Below are 22,997 nucleotides of genomic sequence, written 5' to 3' on the forward strand. Positions count from 1 at the left end.
TAATCATTGGATTTTTTTTAAAGAGAACTGGTTGTTTTTAAAAGATAATATTGAGGTATACAGTGAAAACTCTCTTGGCCGGACACTCACGGTCGGCCAATTTTTGTCCGCCCAAGGGGAGCGTCCGCTTAAGGACTGATTGATTTCGGATTTGGTACAATCATTGGATTTTTTTAAAGAGAACTGGTTGTTTTTAAAAGATAATATTGAGGTATACAGTGAAAACTCTCTTGGCCGGACACTCACGGTTGGCCAATTTTTGTCCGCCCAAGGGGAGCGTCCGCTTAAGGGGATACTTAAATACTTTATACACCGATCGAATATTTTTAGAAAAAGTGTCCGCCGAAAAGAGTGTCCGGATAAAATCGGTGTACATTAAGGGAGTTTTCGCTGTATATCCTAGTTTCAAAAGTTATATATTTGCTTCAATTCCAAATGTCAACTAAATTATAATTTATTTGTTAAAGTCGATGTTTTCTTTATTAATCTTTAAATTTGCATCCTTTCTGCAGTAGAGTGCTGAAAGTGTTAATAAGGGTTAATAGAAAAACAACACATACATTCTCGTACATCACCTATCGCAACAAACACACACACACACGCACTTCAATACCAGCACAGCGATTACACAATCGGCAAAGAGCAGCAGCAGCAGCAAAAGCAACATCTCAGCGGCATTTTCATTTTTCTCTTCCTGGTTCGTCGTTGTCGGCTTCGTCGCGTGTCTTATGGTGACTGACAGTGTGCGTTCCTATATGTAGGTGTATGTGTGTGTGTGTGTGGAGATCAGGTTTTATCTGGCAACGCAATCGAACATGTTACGTGCCGTGCTGCTCTTGTGGGGGCGGCGGGGGCGGCTGCTGTTGTCGTTGCTGCTGACTTTTCGCTTTCTTGGAGGATCGGCAACAATATCGTCGTCGTCGTCGTCGCCGTCGTGTAGTTGCCGTTTCTTTTATTTACAGTTTCTTTTGCTTTCGCTGACTGATGTTGCTGCTGACGTCGCTGTTGCCGCTAGTTGTTGCCGCTGCCGCTGTTGTTGTTGTTGGGGAAAATGGCAAACTAGCTGCGCGCTGATCATTGACTTTCGTTGCTTCTCTTTTGCGCCATTATTCGTCATGGAAAATGTGCAACAACATTTACTTTGCATGTTTTCCATTTCACACTTTGTAACGGTTGGTGGAAGGACTTGGGAGTGAAGAGTTAGAAAAGGATGTGTGGATGTCTTTGGATAAGAACTGTTTACTATGGGGAAATGAGTTAATAAGTTGGTGAGTTAATTAATTAAATAGTTTACTATGAAATGTCATACAATTTTACTTAAATTTTTTCTATCCGAATATTGTTAGACATGGTGAGACAAATTTAACGACACACATTCAAATATAAGCAAATATAATGCTCTGCAGCTAAAATTCTCATTCGAACATAATGTGCAATCTAAAATCCGGGAAGCTAAACTTTAAGAATCTATAATATTTTATTCAATTTAGTAAAAGTGAATCGCAGCTTAATTCTTTGTGGATCTTTGGGAAAAATTAACGAATCGCCGCAATTTTAAAGCCTCTCTGCTTCAAGTTCTTTTGGGAAACTCGTTTGGCACTTTCTACTGCTTAGCAACGACTGCTTTACAAGAACAACTATAGGGAGTGCAACTTCAACACTTTGACTTCCGCATTTTAGTACTCACATAAGCACACATACTCGTACATACACACACACATACACCTTAGAAGCCACTGGCACATGGCAAAGCGAAAGGTTCTTTGACTTCATAGCAACTGCAGCGCCCGCGCATTCTACGTACGCAAGCTCTCTCGCTCATAATAGAAATGGTCAGGCAACATGTAACGGTTTGCTCTCTGCTGCACACACACACACACTCGCTTACAGATAGCAGAGGCCCAAGCTCTCTGCAGTTGGCTGTGTGCGTGAAATTGATCTTGAGTGAGTGTGCACTTGAAGCAGTTGCGCTGCCAATATCATCTGCTTGGCGTCGCTGCCGCTGCCGCTGCCGCTGTTACTGCTGTCGCTGTTGTTGTCGCTGCGACCGTGGCTTCGACTGCCTACGGCAATAGAAATTGAAAATAGCAAGCAGGAATAAATAGAAAATGGAAAAGTGCAACAAAAACGCGCAAAACAAACAACAACAAACAGGAAAATGCAGCGCCAGCGAGAGTGGCGAATGGTGCGTGTTGACGTCGTTGTTGTTGTTGCTGCGGCTGTTGCAGATTAGAAAGATAGAAAACCAGCAACAACAAAAACAACAACAACTGGGGATCGAGCGCATTGACTCTCGTTGGGAGGGTCTCTCTCCTTTACCCCTCATCCAAGTATTTTACACTCAGACAAAAGAGGTTTTTCAAACGCTGTCGTAAGAACCGAGAACAGGAAAAGTTTCCTAAGAATAGCATCCTAAGATCATGTGTAGAGCTGTTATAGGAACGTTTTATTTATGATAAGTTATACAGATTTTTAGTAGAACATATATTTATTTACTCAATTACTTTAGATATAGCTTTAATTCTAATTTTGGCATTTTATAATAATATTAATATTAATATTCTTGCTCTGCCTAACTGCCTAACTAATTAAAAGCTAATCAGATATAATTTGCCAACTAGAACAGGAAAAAATGTTTTGAAGAATTTATCTTTATTTGAGAAAAATAAGCTTTGAATATGCATATGTAATATTAGTCTATATTGTTGAACTTGGAATTGACATAGGCACTTGAGATTATACTATTATTTTTAGAGTGTAAGTTCTTGCTGTTGTGTTGGCATCGTCCAGTGAGTCAGCCTCGTGTTCGGCGCTACGTAGTTTTTCCTACTCCATGCACATTCTATTTTCCTACTCTTTCCGCACACACACACATACACACACTCTTACATAGATAGACAGACACACACATACATATATATATATACATATACACACACCGAGAGACTATGATACATGCGCAATTCTTATTCTTGTTCTTTTCTTGCACTCCGTCCACATCACCATTGCCATCGCCATCGCCATCGTCGTGGTCGGGTCGTCGTCGCCGCTTAGGTTCTGCAGTTTGGTTTGAATTTCTGTTGCGCATTTGGAGCGCTGCAAAGTTGGCGCTTGGATCTCGTCTCGTTTTGTACGCGCGATCGCACATTTTTCCTGCCGCTTGTCGTGTTATCGCCATCGCCACCGCCATCGTCGTCGGCGTCTTCTTCTTCGTCATCGTCATCATCTTGGCCGTCTTCGTCTTAAGGGTCATCCCGCCGCTTGATTTTCGTTTGTGCGCGCGCGCGTTTAATTTTCTCCTAATTAGTGTCCTGTCGCGTCGCAGCTCGTAAAGTTTTTAAATCTACGAGCACAACTGTTTGTCGTTTGCTGTGAACATTATACTCATTACGATTCGTTGCGATGATTTTGGATGTGCGGCGACGCAGATGGAAACCAACACGGAAGTGAATTGAAAATTATGCATTTTGTTTTAAAGTTTATTGTTAAGCGGCCTAACTGCCTAACAGCAGAGTCTGTGCCTATAGCTAATTAGAATGCTCAGCTTAAAGTTTTATTTTGTCATTAAAGTCATTAGAAAGATGAAAAAAGGCAGAAGTCAATAAACCATGGACTTAGTTTAGAATTGGGTTATAGTGCTAATTAGTATGCCTATTCTACGAGTGTTTGCTTAAATATAAATGTTTTCGAAGATTGTTTCCAATGAATGCTAATCGAATTAGGTCGGCACTGTTAAGCAAAACTTTTTCTCAGAACAGTTCGTTAGCGCTGAAAAGTGCTACAACTATTTAATCAGATTTCTCTTCAATATTTTTGCATATTTACCAATTGCCATCAAAAATTTTTAAGGATTAGTGTTACTATTCAGGCACCTTCTATATGGACCGCTTCTTTACTTGCCTTGTCTTTTTACTCGGGCAGACAAACCGATAGAAGCAGAATATAAATAAATTTTTAAAAAATTTAATTCAAATTGTAAAATCGAATTTAGTAACAATTTAATGTCCTTCAAGGTCCCCCATCAATACAGACATAAATAAATTGAGGCTCTCAGGCTTTTGTTCAATACGAGCATTGAACCCACTGATTCTGTTTGAATAACCTACAATGACAACCTTTTTAATAAAATGTAGGGTGCAATAGTTATGATCTCATTGTCTTTGGCATAACTGAAAAGGTTTCACTTTATAATTATATTGCGAGGCTGAAATTAAAACTGCCGCACAGCAGGCCAATCCACCTAACCAATACAACAACAGCAACAACCACCACAACAGCAACATCAAAACGACGTTATCAGTTATAGTAGTAGTCACAAACAACGATTTTAATTACAATTCAAGAGTGCCAAATTATTGAATGCAACGAAGAACAACGCTAACAGAAAAGTCACAAAAATGCAGACAACGCTCCTCGTGCTATTGCCCATGTTGTTGTTGTTGTTGCTGCCCATGCGAATGTTGCCGATGATAATAATGGATGCCAATGCCGAGACGCCAGCAACATGGATGTATTCAAAATAGATTTGGAAACGACACAGGCACAAATACGTACTACCAATCACGTGGAGAGCGCTAACAGCATATGTGTAAAGACCGGCCTGGCCGGGGAGCAACACCCACACCAATTACAACAGCAGCAGCAGCAGAAGCAACATAACAGCAGCAACAGCAATAGGAATAGTCACAGCCATAGCCATAGCCATAGCTACAACAACAGCAGCCACAAAAAGAGCACGCATAAGGACAACAACAACATTATTGCAGGCACTGACGCAAACGAGACAGAGGAGGTGGTGGAGCAGGAGAGGGAGGACGGGGACGAGGACGAGCACGAGGACGAGGAGGAAGAAGTGCTTCTGCCTGAGGTCAGCTTTGATGCAAATTCTGATTTTAATTTGCATTTCTTTGACACGCCTGAGGATTCATCGACACAAGGCGCCTACAGTGAGGTTGGCTCACTAGATTCCGAAGAGGAGCAACAACAACGGCAACAGCCAGAGGACTTTCTGGAGGCAGCAACAGCAACAGCAGCAACAATAACAACAACACAGCAATCAAGTCTATCTGCCAATCAGCAACTGGACGATTGTTTGAGTGCCATTGAAGCGGATCCCTTGCAGTTGCTAAATTGTGACGCCTACTACGTGGCCAGTCAACAGCAGCAGCAGCAGCAACAACAACAACAACCACAGCAACAGCAACAGCAACAACAACATCAGCAGACATCTTTAAGCTGCGCTGCTCTGAGCAATGGTGGAGGTGCTCTGTACGCCATCAGCAGTGTGCATCAGTTCGGTCCAACGTCAACACCAGCATCAGCATCAGCGTGCAGCTCCTCAGCCTCATCGGCTTGTTCTGCAACCACATCACCGTGCAGCAGCGGCAGCGGCGGCGGCAGCAGCAGCAGCAACAGCAACAGCGGCGGACGCAGCTCGAACACAGTTTCGGGTATTGGGGGGCGGCACATCGTCAACGTCAACAACGGTCAGCACAACGGTCATACATCCTCGTCAGCAGTCACTTCGAGCAGCATCGCAGCAGCAGCATCTGCAACATCACCAGCAGCAGCAGCAGCAGCAGCGGTCGCAGCAGTTGCAGCAACATCTTCATCGCATCAGGCGCATGTGAATAAAGGCAAGTCAGGTATGTCTTCATGGGTCGCGTCATCGTCATAAGTATCGTCAGCGTTGTCGACATCGCACAGTGGGTGCAATTCATATGACTTAGAAAACCATTAGATGCTTTCAAAATGAAACTTGCTTGTTTAATTTGCGCAACAAAATCGTCTAATTGTTATAACTTAGAAAACCATTAGATGCTTTCAAAATGAAACTTGCTTGTTTAATTTGCGCAACAAAATCGTCTAATTCTTATAACTTAGAAAACCATTAGATGCTTTCAAAATGAAACTTGCTAGTTGTACTATAAGTATGTCATGAAATGCATTAATAGACCAAACCATTAATGTATTTACGAAAAGTTGATGATAAATATGAAATTTTTTTAAACTTTCCAACTCAACAGATGCTCTTCTATTCTTTAACGGTTTGATGGCAATTTATTAATTATCGTTTTTTTTTTGTAAATTTATTACTAGCGGATGTAAAACTCTTACCACTAGTCCAAAAGTAATTTTACGTCAAAGTGGTTCAACACTTTTTTAGTTAGAATTTATATTTTGGAGTTCAGTTCAAAATCGCACTTATTATCTAACGTTCTTTTAATAATGCTTATAAGCTTTAGATATTTAAGTGACCAACATTTCATTCAGAAATTGAGAAATTATTATAATTCTGAATATCATTTTTATTAGACTTACGTGTATATGATTTCAGACCACTGTACGTCTTCTTCATTGTTAACTCTTCCGTGTTTGCTTATCTTGGCTATTGTTGTTGTTGCTGCTGCCAGACGCAGTTGCGAATTATGTTCAATAAATTTGCATTCATTGCATAACACGCAGTCGCAACAAATGCAACAAAAGCTACACCAACAACAACAACAACGTGCAACCAATTGAAAGTTGCTTTCAACTTTTGCAGACGTCGCTTTGCCGCGCCTTTTCGTCGTCCATTTCGCCCACTTGACTTGGCTTTGTGGTTTTTCCTTGGCGGAAACTATTAGGCGTAGCATGAAAAATGTGAAAATGAATATAATCCGCTGTCTGTTGTTGGTTTTGGGCATTTAAAAGATATGCAGATTTTGATTACGTTTCATGTTCATGTTGTATGCCGCCGCCTTGGCCATCAGTTACTTTGCATAAAAATAACAAATTACAATTTTTGAGTAAAGATAATAAGGGATGGTTAGCATTTAAAAAATAATAAGAACATTCCAAGCGTTTATCCGTTAATATAAAAACACAAAAGTTCCAAATAAAAGAGTAGCCTTAGAGCAATTGCAGACAGTAAGAGAGCTTTCATAAAAAATACAAAAAAAGAAAAGAATAATTAGAAAAACAAAAAACAAAACAATTACTTCGCACTCTGAAGTCGACCACACATTCCTTATATTGGCGTACTATTTTGCCTTTAAATGGAACTGAGTTCGATTTGTTCAAGTTTTTCTGTTGATTATATGCATAAATTATTATTTTAAAGCATGGTGCATTATTTAATCAAAATTGTTATTTGTTGGTTCCTCTTTTTGGAAGAAGCTGCGTTCGTCCTTTATTACTAGTACTATGTATATAAATGGTGTCCGGATTTATATACCTTTTTCTGAAAAGTCTGAGTTTGGTTTTTGAAGTGTCATATTTTATTGGGTACATACCCGTATATGGTTAACATGAGGAGACGAGTGCGAATCGTTAATCCCATCAGACCGTCAATCGGTTTCAATAATTTTCACCAGTGTTTTGAAAGTTATCGTGTGAAGTCATAGAAACGATATGACTTCAAAAACATACTTATTTCCAAAGGTTTTTGCTGAATGTTGAAGTCATATCTTGAACCGTTTTTGTTACCAGTTTTAGAAATTCTGAAATTTTTACTCAAATTTGAAAAAAAATACTTTGCCTGACAATGACCTGCAAGAATGCACATCAACCATATGGCTTAGAACTCAAAATAACGCGATGCTATTCAATAAAGTGTTGCTATTTATTCAACTGTTTTAGCTGGAGATGCCCTAAAATCATGCCCTGAAATCAATTTTTGGAATCACGCTTGCACGAGTGCAAGATCATGGCCTAATGCGAAATGTGTGGAAAAAGCACATAGAAAGAATTAAGAATTTATTTGTGAGTATTCCTCATTTTGAATCCTTTTTGTGATGTATGTGTTCATCTGTTCTCTCTGTCTCTATTGATATTGTATTTAATGTGTTGTTCATATTCAGTCTGTGTCTGAGTGGCAATCAGTCAGATCGCAACTGCGGTATGAAGTACTTCATCGTACTCTTTGTTGCCCTAGCATTGGCTCTGGCTATTCCTCAAAGGGCCCCCGATGTTAGGAGAGGTCGCCCTAGGCCCTTAGGACTCCGAGGTTATACCAAATCGGTTTGATGGTGGTCCATCATACGGCATACCTCGAGAAGCATTCAGGAGAGGAGCAGGGTTTGGAGGTGTAGCAGGTGGAGGAAAATTCCCCGGAGCAGGAAAACTAGGCGAACGCCTAGATGTAGATGTCGGCTTTGATTTTCCTGTTCCTCGCTATTTTGCTTTCTCTTCCTCTAGTGCAACTTCACTTTCGCAATTTGTGGACTTTTTAAAAAATCTAACAATGTCATGAATATGATTTTTGATTGTTGTGAATATTTATATAGACTTAAAGTCCGTTAAAAATATACAAAATGGAAAAACAAATTAAACAAATTTTCATACAGAAAATAATTTGATGCTCCATTTGCATTTACTTTGAGATGACAGGAAAGAGATTAATTAAATTAATTATTTATTTTAACCCTTCGTAAGACTTTTTTTCTGATTTCAATGCGGTTTTTTCCATTAGATAGAAAAGGCAAAATAAAAATGTACTCGTTTTTTGGTTTTTTTGAAATTTTTGGATTTTGTACTATATTTATTGTATTATTCATTTTATTGCAGCTTAATGCGACCCCGCATTTATCGCATTTTTAGTTGTACTTTAATTTGCTTGCATCCCACGAATCACAAAATTGGCGCCAAAAGTAATCATAATTTCAATTCACTAGTTTATTTCAGTGTAACCAAATCAAATACAATTTGTAGAACTGCATCAAATAGAAACTTATTATATACATATAGTATATATATTGCAATGCTTTGTCCATTTAAAAAAAACCTTTCTAACCCGTTAGACACTAATATAAATACATATATGTAGATATGTATAATTGTCTATATTATGTACTCCTAAAGATATAGACCTATAAACATTTACCTCTTTCCTCAAACTACGGAAGATATCAATCATTCATTTGTATTTGAGAATGTGAAACGAAATAGCGAGGAGAAAAGGTTTCGCTCAAAATATTTTAACGCTTTGTCCATATATTTTTTTTTATTTTTTGGAAAAAAACAAAACCTACATTTAACAATAATATTCAAAAGGCTCACCTATAAATATAGCTTCAAGCTCGTTCAAGCTTTGATGCACATAAAATTCACTTTCATCCCAAGCTTTAAGCTTGTGGCTTCATATTCAAATGAATTTTATCGAATTTATTTAATTTAATTGTTTCGGGCTTTTTAGACCTGCCATAATATAGACATGTTGAATTTTTAAAGCACGCATGCGCGCATGGGAACAGCTCTCAGAAGTTTGTGTAATGCAAAATGTAAAGATAAACGGATATAGACTTCAGTTTTTCAAATATAATCATTAAACGAAAGTAGAACATCATTTAAGCAAAATAAACTATTTGAACAAAAAATTATTACCCAAAAATTTTGCTTATTTTTAATTACGTTTTTAATTTCCATACAAACATTAGATTAGATATTACAAAGAATATTTGTGAGCTTTCCAAACTCTAAGTCCCATTCCGTCTTAATTTCAATTAATCATAATTATTTGGCGTTCTAGAACCTGCGATTTTGACGAAGCAAATAAATATTTACTTATCGTTGAAGAAATAGAAATGCATATGTATGTATTTCCACGCTCCGTTTTAGTTTGAACAAGAATAATTTACTTTTTTATGCGTTGCAGATAAATGCTGAAAATGTGTCAATTTTATTATTTTTATTTCTTTCGTGAAGCGTGTAGTAATGCAATGGAGAGAAGAAATTCAATTTGTATTAAAAAATGCTTCACAAAGTATATTTGGAGTTATTTTTTTATTACTGTTGTGGCAGAGACTATTCAGGTCTTTAAAAGGCCTTTGTAGGATTGGAACCCAGAATCAGAATGTCGGTGGTCTGCCCCCCTAACCATTGTTGCTTGCTTACAAAAATGAAATACTTCTCTAGGCTATTAACTTGTTTTTGATAAGATACTAGCAAAGGCCTAACCCGAATTAGAAATGTAAGAACTTTCGCTTTAATATCTGCACTACAGGAGTGTTTTAAACAGTCATTGCAGTCAAAGCCTGCTTTTGCTTTCTAATTGCGCACATGTTGTAAGGATTTCACGGTGTTGTTGCCGTCTACAACAGGAACAACTGCAACAGCAACAACGACATTTAATTGCCGCAATTAGTGCAGCAGTCGGCTAAATGCTAATTGCCAACAAATTACATTTCAGTCGGGCATTCAAAGCCAAGCGGACGCCTTGAGTTTGCACTTTGGCTGAAGTTTTAAAGTGCAGCAACAACAACAACAACAACAGAAATGTAAATGTCGTCGCCACATCGTCGATGCTTTTCTTAGCTACTTACGAGTGCGAGTGTGTTTGTGAAATGCTAGAGCCAATGCAAGAGACGCCCTCACTTTTCCCCTCAAGTTTGCATTTTTCTAGCTATTGTTGTTTTTTTCTAACGGCAAATGCACACCAACAACAACAACAACAACAATGCACTTACTCGTATCTGAGAGACATCATTATCAGTCACTGCGCCCCAGTCAGTCAATCACCATGCCACGCCCATTACTATATGTCGTTTATCAATGCAAATGCAGAAATGCAAAAAAAAGAACAAAAACAAAATTGTGTATATGAGGCTGCTGTTATTGTTGTTGTCTGACAACGCGGAAATGCCAAGGCAGCAATCGCCAGGCACAACAACAACAATGCCATCGAAATTGTCAACTTTCTGTTGCTGCCAACACTGATTTGCATTTGAAGCAACAGCAACAACAACAACAACAGCGACACTTGAGTTTCCGACGACATTTTCCAGACGCTTTTGCTATGCTTCATCCTTAATATAGTTGCATGTGTGTGCGTACGTGTATGAATCCGTGTGTGTGTGTGTGTGTGTGTTAGATGTTTCTGCACGGTGGTATAGAAAGTCAACTTGTTGGCCAAAAGCCGCAACTTACCGATCAATCCAGAAATCGAAATAAAAATCAATCTTGAAATTTATTATTGCTATAAAACATATACGAGCTTCGATCTCGATGAAACCTTAGAACTATATCTTCCACATGGAGTCTCTGTCAAGTCCGTTTCTGCCTGTTACAAATTTATAAACTTTTTAGCTTAGATGATTCATTTATTTATTTACCAGCTTGGCCATAAGGTACCTTATCCTGTTTACTCAGTTCGAGTACTATATGGAAGGATCGAAAATACTTTTACAACTTGCTGCTTACGAATTGCCAAAACAAATTAAATATGACACAAGTTCGTTAATTATCATTTAAATCAACTACTAACCTTATTCACAAAATTGTGTCTTGCTTTTTCTTCCAATTTAATACAACATAACAAATATATCCCCATCCCTGCAACTGGCTAGATAATTACTATATGTACATATATATGTGACATTAGTTGTAGATTGCTTCGGAGAAGAGGTAAATCAAAAGATATGTTTTAGCATCAGATTGAAAAATTGCGTACGATAATTTTTTTTCAATCTCAGAAAAGACCGACGTTTAGGTTTGTTACCTCAGCACATTTGACTGGGTGAATCAATTTTAATGATTCTTTTTCCATTTGAAATCTGGTACTTTCCGAATGGTTCCATTTCAATTGGTCCAGGTCTTACAATGGCACCCACGAGAAAACTACTTTAAACATACCTCATTTAGTCCAAAAAGTTGAATATTCTATTGCTGTTCTTCAACATCATCCTCGAAACATTAAATTACTTTAAATGACAAAAAATGACCTAACTACACTGAAAAGGTTGTATTTTTTTTGCTAACATTTTACTTGGTTTTTTTTTTTGTAAGACCTTGAAATTGAGTTTTATTTTCTTGGATTTTGGATTTCCAGGATTCGTGAAAATGCTTAATCGCACAAGAACAATGCAAACATGTTTTGAGTGGTTTGACAATAAAAAATACCAAAGTTCACAAGAAATGTTAGATGTAATTTTGGAGTCCTAGCAGATGTTTATTTCTACACTAAATAATACCAAACCTTACAACACAAACGTCAGATGTAATCTGGCAGCTCTGCTCAGCAATATAGGAGCCAACCAAATCGGCGCAGCAGGCTTTAAGTTAGGACAATTTTAGTTTTGGACCTCCAGGCGATAATACCTAGGAAATATATTTTATTTCTTTTATTTACTTTATCTACAAGTATATTACTTTCATTCGTTTCTTTACTACATGCACTACTTATGTGGTTAATATTTTCCTCCTTCTGTTCCCCTGTTTTGTTCGAAATATCTCTTATACTTAGTTACTCATTTTTGATTAAAAATCTTATAGACTGCTACTTGTCCAGTGCTGTGTTCTTTTTCAAAAAATACTTTGTAATTAATTGTTTAAGCTTTATTTATTTATATATTTTATTTCTGATAAAAAATGTAATTGAATTGGTTCATCGTCGTGTAGACTGCTACTTGGCCAGTGCTGTGTTCTTTTTAACAAAATATTTTTTTATTAATTGTTTAAGTTTTATTTAAATTTTTGCTCGAAATATTTATGATATTTTTCATTTCTGATTAAAAGTTTAATTGAATTTATATTTATGTATATTTAGTTTTGACTTGAAGGGATTTATTTCACCATCGATAATTGGAATGATACTTCTGTGTGTGTGTTTAAAAAATACTTTTTTCATTTTTTGGTTAGTCTTAACCATAAATGCTGGATTGTAATGCCGAATATTTCTTACGCTTAATGTCTGCATATTTTGAAGCGCTTCAAGCCATATACCTGATTATATTTTAAAAAAATACGTGGTTTTTTATCATACTTTCCCATTTAAGATTTATTTCCGACCCAAGGTTTCTCCACGCGGTAATAGGCTTTTGCTTTATTGATAAAATAATAATACTTTCTCAACCAATTGTTTTTGTCTTTTCCCCTTGGTGCTTTTTTTTGTTAAATCGAAAATTTGCTTAAATTTGTTATTTAATGAAACATACAACCTTAGTAGTACTGTGATCTTTTAATGAGAACATATTTGAAGTACGTGATGCGCTTCGAAAAGCTTATGTTTCCTCTTAAGCATACATATAGATAATTCTGACGAGGTTTCACAAATAGATAAATATATGAATAATACTGATAGTATCGTATAGTTTTAAGTAAACTATGCTTAGGAGATATGAGGGACTCAATTGTGAGTTCCTTTTCTCCCATAGTACATTGGGGAAAATTCAATTTTCAATTTCACAAGCGCGTAACGCGAAACTCGGAGAGGCATTTTCCATTTCCAAATGGTGACTACAGTTTTGTATGCTTTTGTGTTAGGGTGCACGAGTATGGATGGATGTACGGGTGTGTGCGTTTTGTTGTGCGCTGTGGTGCGTGCAACTTGCACATTAATTCCATTTCACTTGGGTAGGTGTGGCAAACGCCAATTGCAATTGCAACAGCAGCAGCAACAACAACAACAGCAACAGCAATTGCGGCAACAACAGTCCAAACTCCGCGCTTAGTTCATTTGCCTTTTTGCATTAGAAAAAGGCAAATTGAAATGAAATGGCAAGAAGAGGCGAAATGCCTACCCCCGGCCCCTCCTTCTCATCTTCTGTTTCTTCTCCTTCCTCGTCTGTCATTTGCATTGCAAATTTTTTTCGGCTTTTGTAGTGAAAATTGTGCGGTTTCTTCATGTTGCTGCCACTTTCCGCAGCCGACTCCTGCGCTGCTTTTCTTGTTTGTTTTATGGCGCGTCGTCGTGACGAACGACTGCGATTGCCACCATAGCTGTTGCTGTTGTTGTAGGTGGTTTCAGCGTGGGCCGCGCTGGCGTATACGTGATTTTTTCGGCATTTTCCTTATCGCCCATCAAGCGAGCGCCTCTCTTGGCATCGCAAGCCGACCAAAGTGCAATGCACTTTTAAGTTGTTGCACTTTTTTTATTGCTTAAGTCATTGATGTTGCATTTGTTGTTGTTATTGCAAAATGTGCATTTTGTTGGCACTTTTTAACATACGTTTCTTTTACGTTGATTGCTAAGCTTTTAATGAGGTTAGTTTTCAAGTGTGTTGCGAAAGGATGCGACAGAACTAAAGGGTATTCGAATAAAAGGAGAGTATTCCAAAACATGTATTAAATAAATTTCTTTGGTCTCCTACAGTGAATGAGGTAATAAGAATGGACGAGTAATTTGTATTTGTAACTAAGAGCTCTCGGTAATGAATTGTTCGTCACGTACTTGTATAAACATTAAAAAATGAGGGTATTTCTCTTTATATTCAACAAGATCATGAGAATCTGCCACTACACGTATTTACACAAAATACATGGATATCTTATTCTATTCCTTGACATACATCTATTTAAATCAATTGTTTAAGGTCGACTCTCTTTTCTCTTTAGCTTTTGATTGCGATTCAAGTAAATGTGTTTGTAGTTTGTCTCTGAAATATCTGGATAATTGTAGATTATTAAGAACTCTTCAACATAACAGTATTTTTAAAATTTGAATATGGTTCTAATCAATATAGATAATAAGTTTTCGAGAGTATGTTCTTATCGTCTTTTACATCCCCTCGACCATCTTGTTCTTTCGTCTTGACGTGTCCATCTCTATTTCTTCGCCCTGTCGTCTTCGTTTTGACTTGTTCGTCTTCGCTTCTTGATTTCACGACTCATCGTTTGTTCGTCTTCAATTAACTCTGTTGTCACTTGCCTCAGCAGTTTACCTAAAATGCATTTTTCTATCATTCTCCTATACATATATGTATACATATCTGTATATCAAGCATTAAGAATCTACAATATAAAGTTTGTTGATTCGCAGTATTGTCTCATATTTTGTGTGCATTTATGGTTTTTGAATTGTAATTCACTTACAAAAACATTGTAATAAAGTAAAATAAAGTCAGGAAAAAAGTGTCCTATATATTCTCACTGACAATCAATAAAAAGAAATACGTCGCACTATCATACTCGTATCGACATACGAGTGTAACTCGATTTGTGTTTCAAATTAAATTAATCCAAAAACCACGCTCCACTTTTTCAACAATCCAATCGCCTTGTCAATCCATAGCCAAATGGAAACCACAACATTATTTGCCAGCTCAGCACTTTTGGCCATCGACAGTTGCTGTCTGTTGGTGGCTTGGCAAATGAGGCGACATGTCCAGCGCAAGTTGCGCCAGATCTGAGCAGATTTAGTGCATGCGATAACGCCAACCAACAACAACAACAGCAGCAGCAACAATGATGACAAACTCATTTACTAAATTGGACTTGCACTTAAATGAATTTTCAAGTGGCGCACACACGGCGTATGAGTAATGGGAAAATGGCAGCATAAGGTGCAGGAAAAGATTACATAAGCGTGTCGAAACAACTTTCCAATGCAGGAACTTGTACGAGTATATATTGTATATATTGACGAATAATAGCAACAACATTTTGCCATTTCAGAGCAACAGCAGCAGCAACAGCAGCAATCGCAACAGGCGCAGCAGCAGCAGCAGCAGCAGCAACAGTTGCAGCCACATACGCAACAGCAACCATTCTGTCTCGCCGATTCCAGCAGCAGCAGCAGCAACAATAACAACAGCAGCAACGGCAGCAACACTAACGGCAGCAGCAACAGTAACGGCAACAACAACGGCAGCAACGGCGTCTCCTCAAAATCATTTGTGCCGTGCAAGGTTTGCGGCGATAAGGCATCGGGCTATCATTACGGTGTAACCTCTTGCGAAGGTTGTAAGGTAAGTTGCATGCCACATCCCACAGAGTGTTCCATTTATACACTATTATATGTATCATGCCTATATCGATCTCTATTACTTGCCAGGGCTTCTTTCGTCGCAGCATACAAAAGCAAATCGAGTATCGTTGTCTGAGAGACGGCAAGTGTTTGGTCATACGTCTGAATCGAAATCGCTGCCAGTATTGTCGCTTCAAGAAATGCCTTTCGGCTGGCATGAGCCGCGACTGTGAGTACGAACCAAGCAAATAAACCAATACACCAATACACCAATATACCAAACCACCAAGCAACTTAACAATTTGTGTTAGCTTTTTAAGTGCCTGCTGCAAAATGTTGCATAAAAGGCAAAAGTGAACGGCCGTTGCGGCACCTACTCAACCAACTTTGTGCCAACTTGCAACCCGTTGATAACTTTATTAGTTAACTGCCAACGCTTCAAGATTTAAGTTTGCCATTTAAAGATTGTGTCTGTTTGCTGTCGGGTTCTCCAGTGGCAGGGCACGAGTTGAAGACAGCAGCCACAATGGCCACAACAGCCACAGTTGCTGCTCGTTGTCAACATCTGGGGGTGAACAGAAAAGAAAACGCGGAAATCGAAGAAGAAATATTATGCGCAAAATGATTGAAATCGCTACGAAAATTCTCCACAATGAGCGGAAATTAAAATCATTTCTGGTACAAGTATTTTCGTATGTCAATTCGAATACTCTTATATAGAAAAATGTTGCTTTCCCTAGCAATTATCCAAAAAAAAGTATTGCACTGAATTGCTGAATTGAGACTTAAATTTCATGTTTAGACTTTGTTTTAATTGTTGCCTTAATTAAGATTTATTAAATTATTTAATGTGGCATCTTAAAAAATACAAGATTAAAAAGGGCTTCGAAGATTAAAATGAAGAGTTATTTGGACCCTCTAGTTGACCCGGAGTGGAAGGTCAAACGGGTGGAGTCTTTTGAGACGTATGTGATGCTCGCAATTATCGAGGAGATTGATGGCAAGAACGTTTTTAGACTTTTAAAATTCATACTTAGGTAGATATATACATATGTCCAAGTGCTAGTAATCAAGAGACCTGCTGGAATAAGGGACGAATATATTGATGTTGAAAGCATTTTTTAAGAGTATTAATGTTTCAAATGTACGAAAAAGTATCAATCCACATTGTTAAAGGTTATGTTGAAATTACTCGATATTAAGACAAGTCGTTGGCAAGTCCTTCAAATTATTTTGGAAGCCTGCCTAATCTTTTTTGTTTTACAAGAAAACAGTCCTTAGAATAATAGTTCATTTCTACTTACTTTATCTAATAACTAATAACTTTCATTTGGCCTCCAAAAGATAATTAAAAAGTTATTGTTGTCTTATTCGAAATCATCTTTTGAAATTAACTTTAGTTCCTTTTTCTTATCTAAATGGCCTTTGCAATATCTAATCGATCATTTAGTTTAGTTTTAGGCATTATTTGATTGATTCAGATATCTGTTTTGTAAAATGTTCATCAATATAGCAAATGGCTTTAAAATTCAAAACAGATGAACACATGAATACATCCCGAGCAGTTCGATATTAAAAACAGCAAACAGTTTTATAGAAAAAGTGAGAAAACGAATCCTAACTATTTTGTTTACAAATCAAATCATTTCCAGAAATATTCAACTACACTTTATTAAAATTAGAATAACCCTTTCCCGTTTTCGTCAGGTTGTCAAGGCTTGGTGTTAACTTAAGATTAACACCATATTGTTTTTAAATAATTGCAAAGACTGGCATATGGAACTAAATTCAAAATAGAGCCTTTAAAGAATAATGTTCATTTTTCGAATGTGTGTTATTCTAATGCTTGTTTTAAAGTTGTAGATATAGCATAGAAAAGAAAATTTGAACAATAAAGCGATATAGGGTTTAGCTTACACTCTTTCGATAGAATATGAAATAGAATAAATTAGCTCAAAAGAAATACATTTATGTATATCTGTCTGTTCATATCTAAAGAAAGTAAACAACAACATTCCTACAAATTAAGCAGAAATTCTGTAAAATGTTGGGCTTGATTTTCCATATTTATTGCATATTTATTTATAGTACGTTTTAAATGGAGCGTTTAAACAACTTCCCTCTTGCCTCAACACAAGCTTTTTTCCATGCCTTGTTTAGGCTAATAACCCATAATTAGGCTCATTTCGAAGACCAGCCTCCCAGTCATAGCTTACGACTAAGTGGGGGCTTTCTAAACAAACCCCAATTATAAAGTAGACATTGAGGCCAACTAACTACTCTACACAAGCTGTAATTTTGCCTTGTAGCTCAGATCCCAAGTCTTCCAATACTTCCTACAAGTCCACCCACAATCAAAACAACAGAAATGCCTTTAAAACGAAATTAGTTTTATGATTGTTGTCAGCGGCTGCAGCAGCGCGGCAGCAAATAAAATGTTGCAACAACAACTGCTGCAATATGCTGCTGCTGCTGCTGCTGCTGCCACCAAATGCAATTTATTTTATGTTGCACAATTAATTGCCCAAAAGAGCGCAAAGCGAAATGCCGCGCATAAAATAAACTCAAGTGCCAGAGCAGGGTGTTGGGAGAGGGGGAGGAATGGAGGAATGGAGGCACAGCAATGTTGCATGTTGTGGGTGTGTGTCTGTATGACAAGCAAAAGACATTTGTTGTTGTCACTATGTGGTGGTGGTGTCTGGCTGTGTGATCGTTGTTAGTGTTGTTGTTGTTGTTGCTGGACAGAGACATTTATTAGCCCGCCAGTTTATTTTTTTTATGGCAACTTCGTGTTGTCGTGGTTTTAATGTTCGTGTGGTTGTGGTGTGTCTCTCTCTCTCTCTCTCTCTGTGTGTGTGTGTGTGTGTGTGTGTGCAATGCCTGTGCCTAATGTTGAGCAAACACTTCCTTAATTTTCCGCAACAACAACAACAACCGCAGTGCAACACCAGATTGCAAAAACGCCCACGCAAAGTGGCAGTCAAAACTTTAGACAGCCAAGGCACTCACTTCATGCACTCTGAGAAAAAAATACTTTCAAATGTGCAATATATTTAAAAAGTAAACAAATCTATGCTAATATAAATTAGTTGTAAGCTTAAAAATGTTGCATAAATACTCATACTTCGTTCTTTGATTAAAAGTTTTACTTCTGTTCAAAATATGATAGGATTTAATGATAAGGTTGAATTTCCCAAACTGCATACAGTTTTTTTTTATCGTTTATTTAATTTATTATTATCAGTTGCTTATGGCACTATGGTTTTTGTAAATGGGGCTTAAAGCAGTTATTCAATTCAGATTTATTCTTACAAAGACTAAAACAGCTCCTAATTTCCTATTTTCTTTTTTATACATATTTGAGAAACATCGTTGGTTCCTTGATCTTTTAGGCTCAATCGGGTGATTGATGGGAGAAGACCTACTTGTATAATTTTTTAATATCAATAACATCTGTCATCCTCAACATGTAACATGTAATGTAGTAGGTGTTCCTTAATTTATGAATAGATTTAAATAACAATTAAGCAAACGATGTTTCTTAGAAAAACTAAACTAAGCACGTTTTGTTAGGCTGCCAAAATATTAGAATATTTCGGTATCATCGGATAAAGTCCTTTTATTTGATTCGCATTCAATATTCTGACGATTAATTCGCTGATGGGTACAGTTGGCAGACAAGCACAATTCTTCGGATAGCTTTAAAATTAAATGACTTCTCGTCGCAGTCTGTCTGTTTGTCTATCAGAGCCCACACACACACACACACACACACACACACACACACACACACACACACATTCATATTTCTATATGGCTAGCAGCGCGCCATTTTCAATGATTTTTCACAAATTTTCCGTGGAGTGTTGGTAAAAGTTACCACAGTTCCTTTCTCGGCCGCTTTTTATTTATTTTGTATTTTTGTTTTTTTTTTGCCTTTGCAGTGTTTAACAATTTCTTAAATTGCTTTTGTGGCAAGTTTTGTTGCAGTTGTGGTTGTTTGTGGGCGTGCTGCTGCCTCGATTGATTCGTTAGTTGTGCATTTCTTCCGCTCAGTTTTTAAGTCGCTTGGGCAGGCAACTTTTTGATTGGCTTGCGGATTGTTGTTTAATTGGTGCTCGACTTGGATTTGGTTGATTCATAGTTTTCGGGAAACCAGCTATGTATTCGTGGGATATTATCCAATTAAGTTTGGCTTGCATTTCGAGCAATTTTTGATTGAATTAATTGCATACAAATTAAAAAAAAAAAAAACACTGTTACAGACTTAAAATGTTTATGTTCATGAATGTTTAATAAGGAATCAATAGTAATTAGGGCAGACGGCATTGTATACATTTTATAATAGTCTTAGATACCTTTATCTCAACAGTAAGACTACATTTTGTGACCTTTGGTGCATTGGTTAGCACCTTAGAAGGGCACATAACAAACATTTAAACCAGAGATTATGAGTAGTATACATACTATATACATTGGTCAACCGATATTAAAAACCACCTTAGAATATGCTTGGCTTAGACGCCTGAAGCAAAAGTGTTCTCCCACACACTGAGGCCACAAAATGCCAATTCGGTGGCCAAATAATCCCATTGGTTGTTATTGAACAGCTTCCCACCCTCTAGTGGCACTTATGAATTCAGCTAGTTTCTTTATTTTTGGTTTTTCTGTCACATCTGATCAGTTTGGAAGGGTTATCCTAGCAATAAGCGGGAAGGTGCCTAATGCTTTCCTCCGATTCCTCATCTCTACAGCTATGAGTATCCTTCTTGTGTCAAGAGGTCTGTAGCTTCCTCCCTTGGCAGCTTGCCTGCTATGCAGTGTTCTCCATATTTTGACTTAATACAAGTATTTGCACTACTACTCGCACAAGATGCGCAATTTGTTCCGGTAGAATTACAAAAAATATTAAATTAAGTTAAGAATCTTAGGAATGCGTTTTGATAGCCATTTAAAAAAGATCGCCTGATGCCATCGTCATATAATTGTTGACTCAATTCCAAACGAGACTACTTTAAACTAAACTACAGTTAAAACTCTCTTGACCGGACACTCACGGTCAGCCAATTTGTGTCCGCCCAAGGGGAGTGGCCGGTTAAAAGGATACTTAAATACCTTGTACACCGATCGAATGTTTTTGAAAAAGTGTCCGCCGAAGAGAGTGTCCGGATAAAAGAGGTGTCCGTTAAGGGAGTTTTCACAGCATTTTTTTTGTTGAAGTTACTTCTCTTCTGGATACCTTCAAGGTTTTCAGTCAATACTCTTATTATTATTTGGCTACATCTTTTGCAAACCCAAATACAAATTTTTTATATATTTTTAATACATATTTATTATATAGTACATGGTTTTTAACTGTCTTCCTCACTATTTGAGGAAGCTATTGGTCTTAACAAAGAGCTAGTCTAGATGCGTACTTTCGATTTAGTGTTTATTTTTCAAACATCAGCTTAGCATGCTTGGCAAGTCTTCTTTTTAAATAACGGGTATGATTATTTTCTAGTCCGATCTGACACTTGTCTTTGGCAAACATTTCTTTCCTCTCAACTATTCTAATGGACGCTTTTCACTCTTTTAGCTTGTCTGAAATTTGAAAATTGGTAGCATTACTTTTGCATATGCGGTTATTTGGGTCAAAACGGCTAAAAAGCAATGATTTGTATGTCTAACTGCCTCCCTGCCTGACTAACTGACTGCCTCTCGCCCTGTTTGTGCAACAAGCAAATAAATGCAATTATGCTGCGCGACTAGCATGTGTGTGTGTGTGCCACGTTGTGGGCGTGGCAGCATGGCAGTTTGCCTTTTATTTAATTTGCAAGCTTTTGTTGCCAGCAATGTGAAAAAATATATCATGCATACTTACAACAACAGCCACAGCCACGTTGTGTGGCTGTCATGTGCGTCCCTCAACTCCACCGACTGTTGCAAACAGCAGATTGCATTTCGGATGTTGCAGCAACACTTTGCGTGTCACTATAAGTGTGTGTGTATGTGTGTGTGTGTGTGTGCGAGAATTTGGGTCAAACATAAAGCACACACCAACACACACTCGTGAAGTTTTGCCCATGTAAACAACAAGCTTCATGCCGGCATGCGGCATTTGAGGCAGCCACCAGCATCAGCAACAACAGCGCCACATAAGTGCAATTATTGTTGTTGTTGTTGTTGCTGTTTTCCCTTGCTTTGGTTTGTTAGCGTTCCAAATAGCTTGAACTACATTTCATTTAGCTCGCCCTGCCTCTGCCGGCGTTAATCAAATTTCTGTGGCCAGCTAACAAACGTGGCTAATTGAAAAGCGTTAGCAGTTCAGTTTTGGACAACAGCCCCATTCGGTATTAACGTGTTGAAAATTTATTATTATTTTCTCATCGTCAGATAGAGACTTGGAAGAATATAGCAATTACAGCCGCTGGCTACTCCAATAAATTAATGTTTCATGAATACCCACAACTAAGAATTTTCCTTTATTTCACGATCTTCGAAGAATAACTTCAATTCTTTTACGCACTTTGATTATTTTTTATTACGGCTACTAAAACATTTTATGTAAGGATTTAATAAAAGTGTTTTAGCAACAAACAAAAATTGGTTAATTTAGTATGTTGTTTATATTTTTGAAATATTTTTAAGTAATAACGACTTTCTGGATTCGACTGGGAATAGAATATTTATTTCTTCCTTTGTAACTATGTAAATGGTTACTCTGTTCGAGTGTGCTGGCTACTGAAGAACATAAACTTTTTGTTATTTGTTAATTACAGTATTACAGTTTTGAATAAAAAGCTGCTGTAGTTGTTTCTTCCATTTGTGGCGCTAAAACTTCTTCGCTGCAACTCCCCACTCCTTCACATGTCAAGTTTCAATTAATAAATAATTGCAACAAACAAATCGATTATTAAGACACATTAAATAAATTTGTGTAATTCCATTAAGCTTAGCATTGAATATAAATGAAAAATCAACTGTCAATGTTGTCTCGATTATTAACTAAATTGTTGTAAAATTACGTAAATCCCATATGCAAACAATTTTCGTATTTGTATTATTTTACAAGTCAGCTGCTAAGAAATTGAGAAATTGAGATTCAAGGAAGCGTAAATTATTTGCCTGTTTGACCAAAGCTTATCTTTATTGTTAATTTGTTTTGTAAGCTTCGTAGGTTTGCATCTATATATCATCTGGATGCGATAACTAATAAGTATTTTCAGAATAGAGCTAGAAACCATTTAATGTTGCTACTAATTGCTTAGGCGTTGATCAGATAGAATATTAATTTACTTGTCATAGTCTCCGATGTCGACCGACATGTTACAAAGGGCCTAATTGGTTTCTTCAG

General features: G+C 37.2%; 1 protein-coding gene across 1 annotated transcript in view; it reads left to right on the forward strand.

Annotated features, from left to right (window-relative positions):
* Window positions 1-4,504: 4,504 nt before the first annotated feature.
* The window catches only part of LOC115622502 (ecdysone-induced protein 78C), a 71,762-nt gene continuing 53,269 nt past the window's right edge, over window positions 4,505-22,997 (forward strand). The window contains exons 1-5 of the mRNA XM_030516450.1: window positions 4,505-4,550; window positions 4,767-5,423; window positions 5,520-5,636; window positions 15,370-15,662; window positions 15,749-15,890. Of these exons, the coding sequence (XP_030372310.1) occupies window positions 4,505-4,550; window positions 4,767-5,423; window positions 5,520-5,636; window positions 15,370-15,662; window positions 15,749-15,890 (1,255 nt within the window). The remainder of the gene's footprint in view (window positions 4,551-4,766; window positions 5,424-5,519; window positions 5,637-15,369; window positions 15,663-15,748; window positions 15,891-22,997) is intronic.

The sequence above is a fragment of the Scaptodrosophila lebanonensis genome, unplaced genomic scaffold (genome assembly GCF_003285725.1).
Source record: "Scaptodrosophila lebanonensis strain 11010-0011.00,11010-0021.00 unplaced genomic scaffold, SlebRS2 tig00000043-arrow-pilon, whole genome shotgun sequence".
Taxonomy (NCBI): domain Eukaryota; kingdom Metazoa; phylum Arthropoda; class Insecta; order Diptera; family Drosophilidae; genus Scaptodrosophila; species Scaptodrosophila lebanonensis.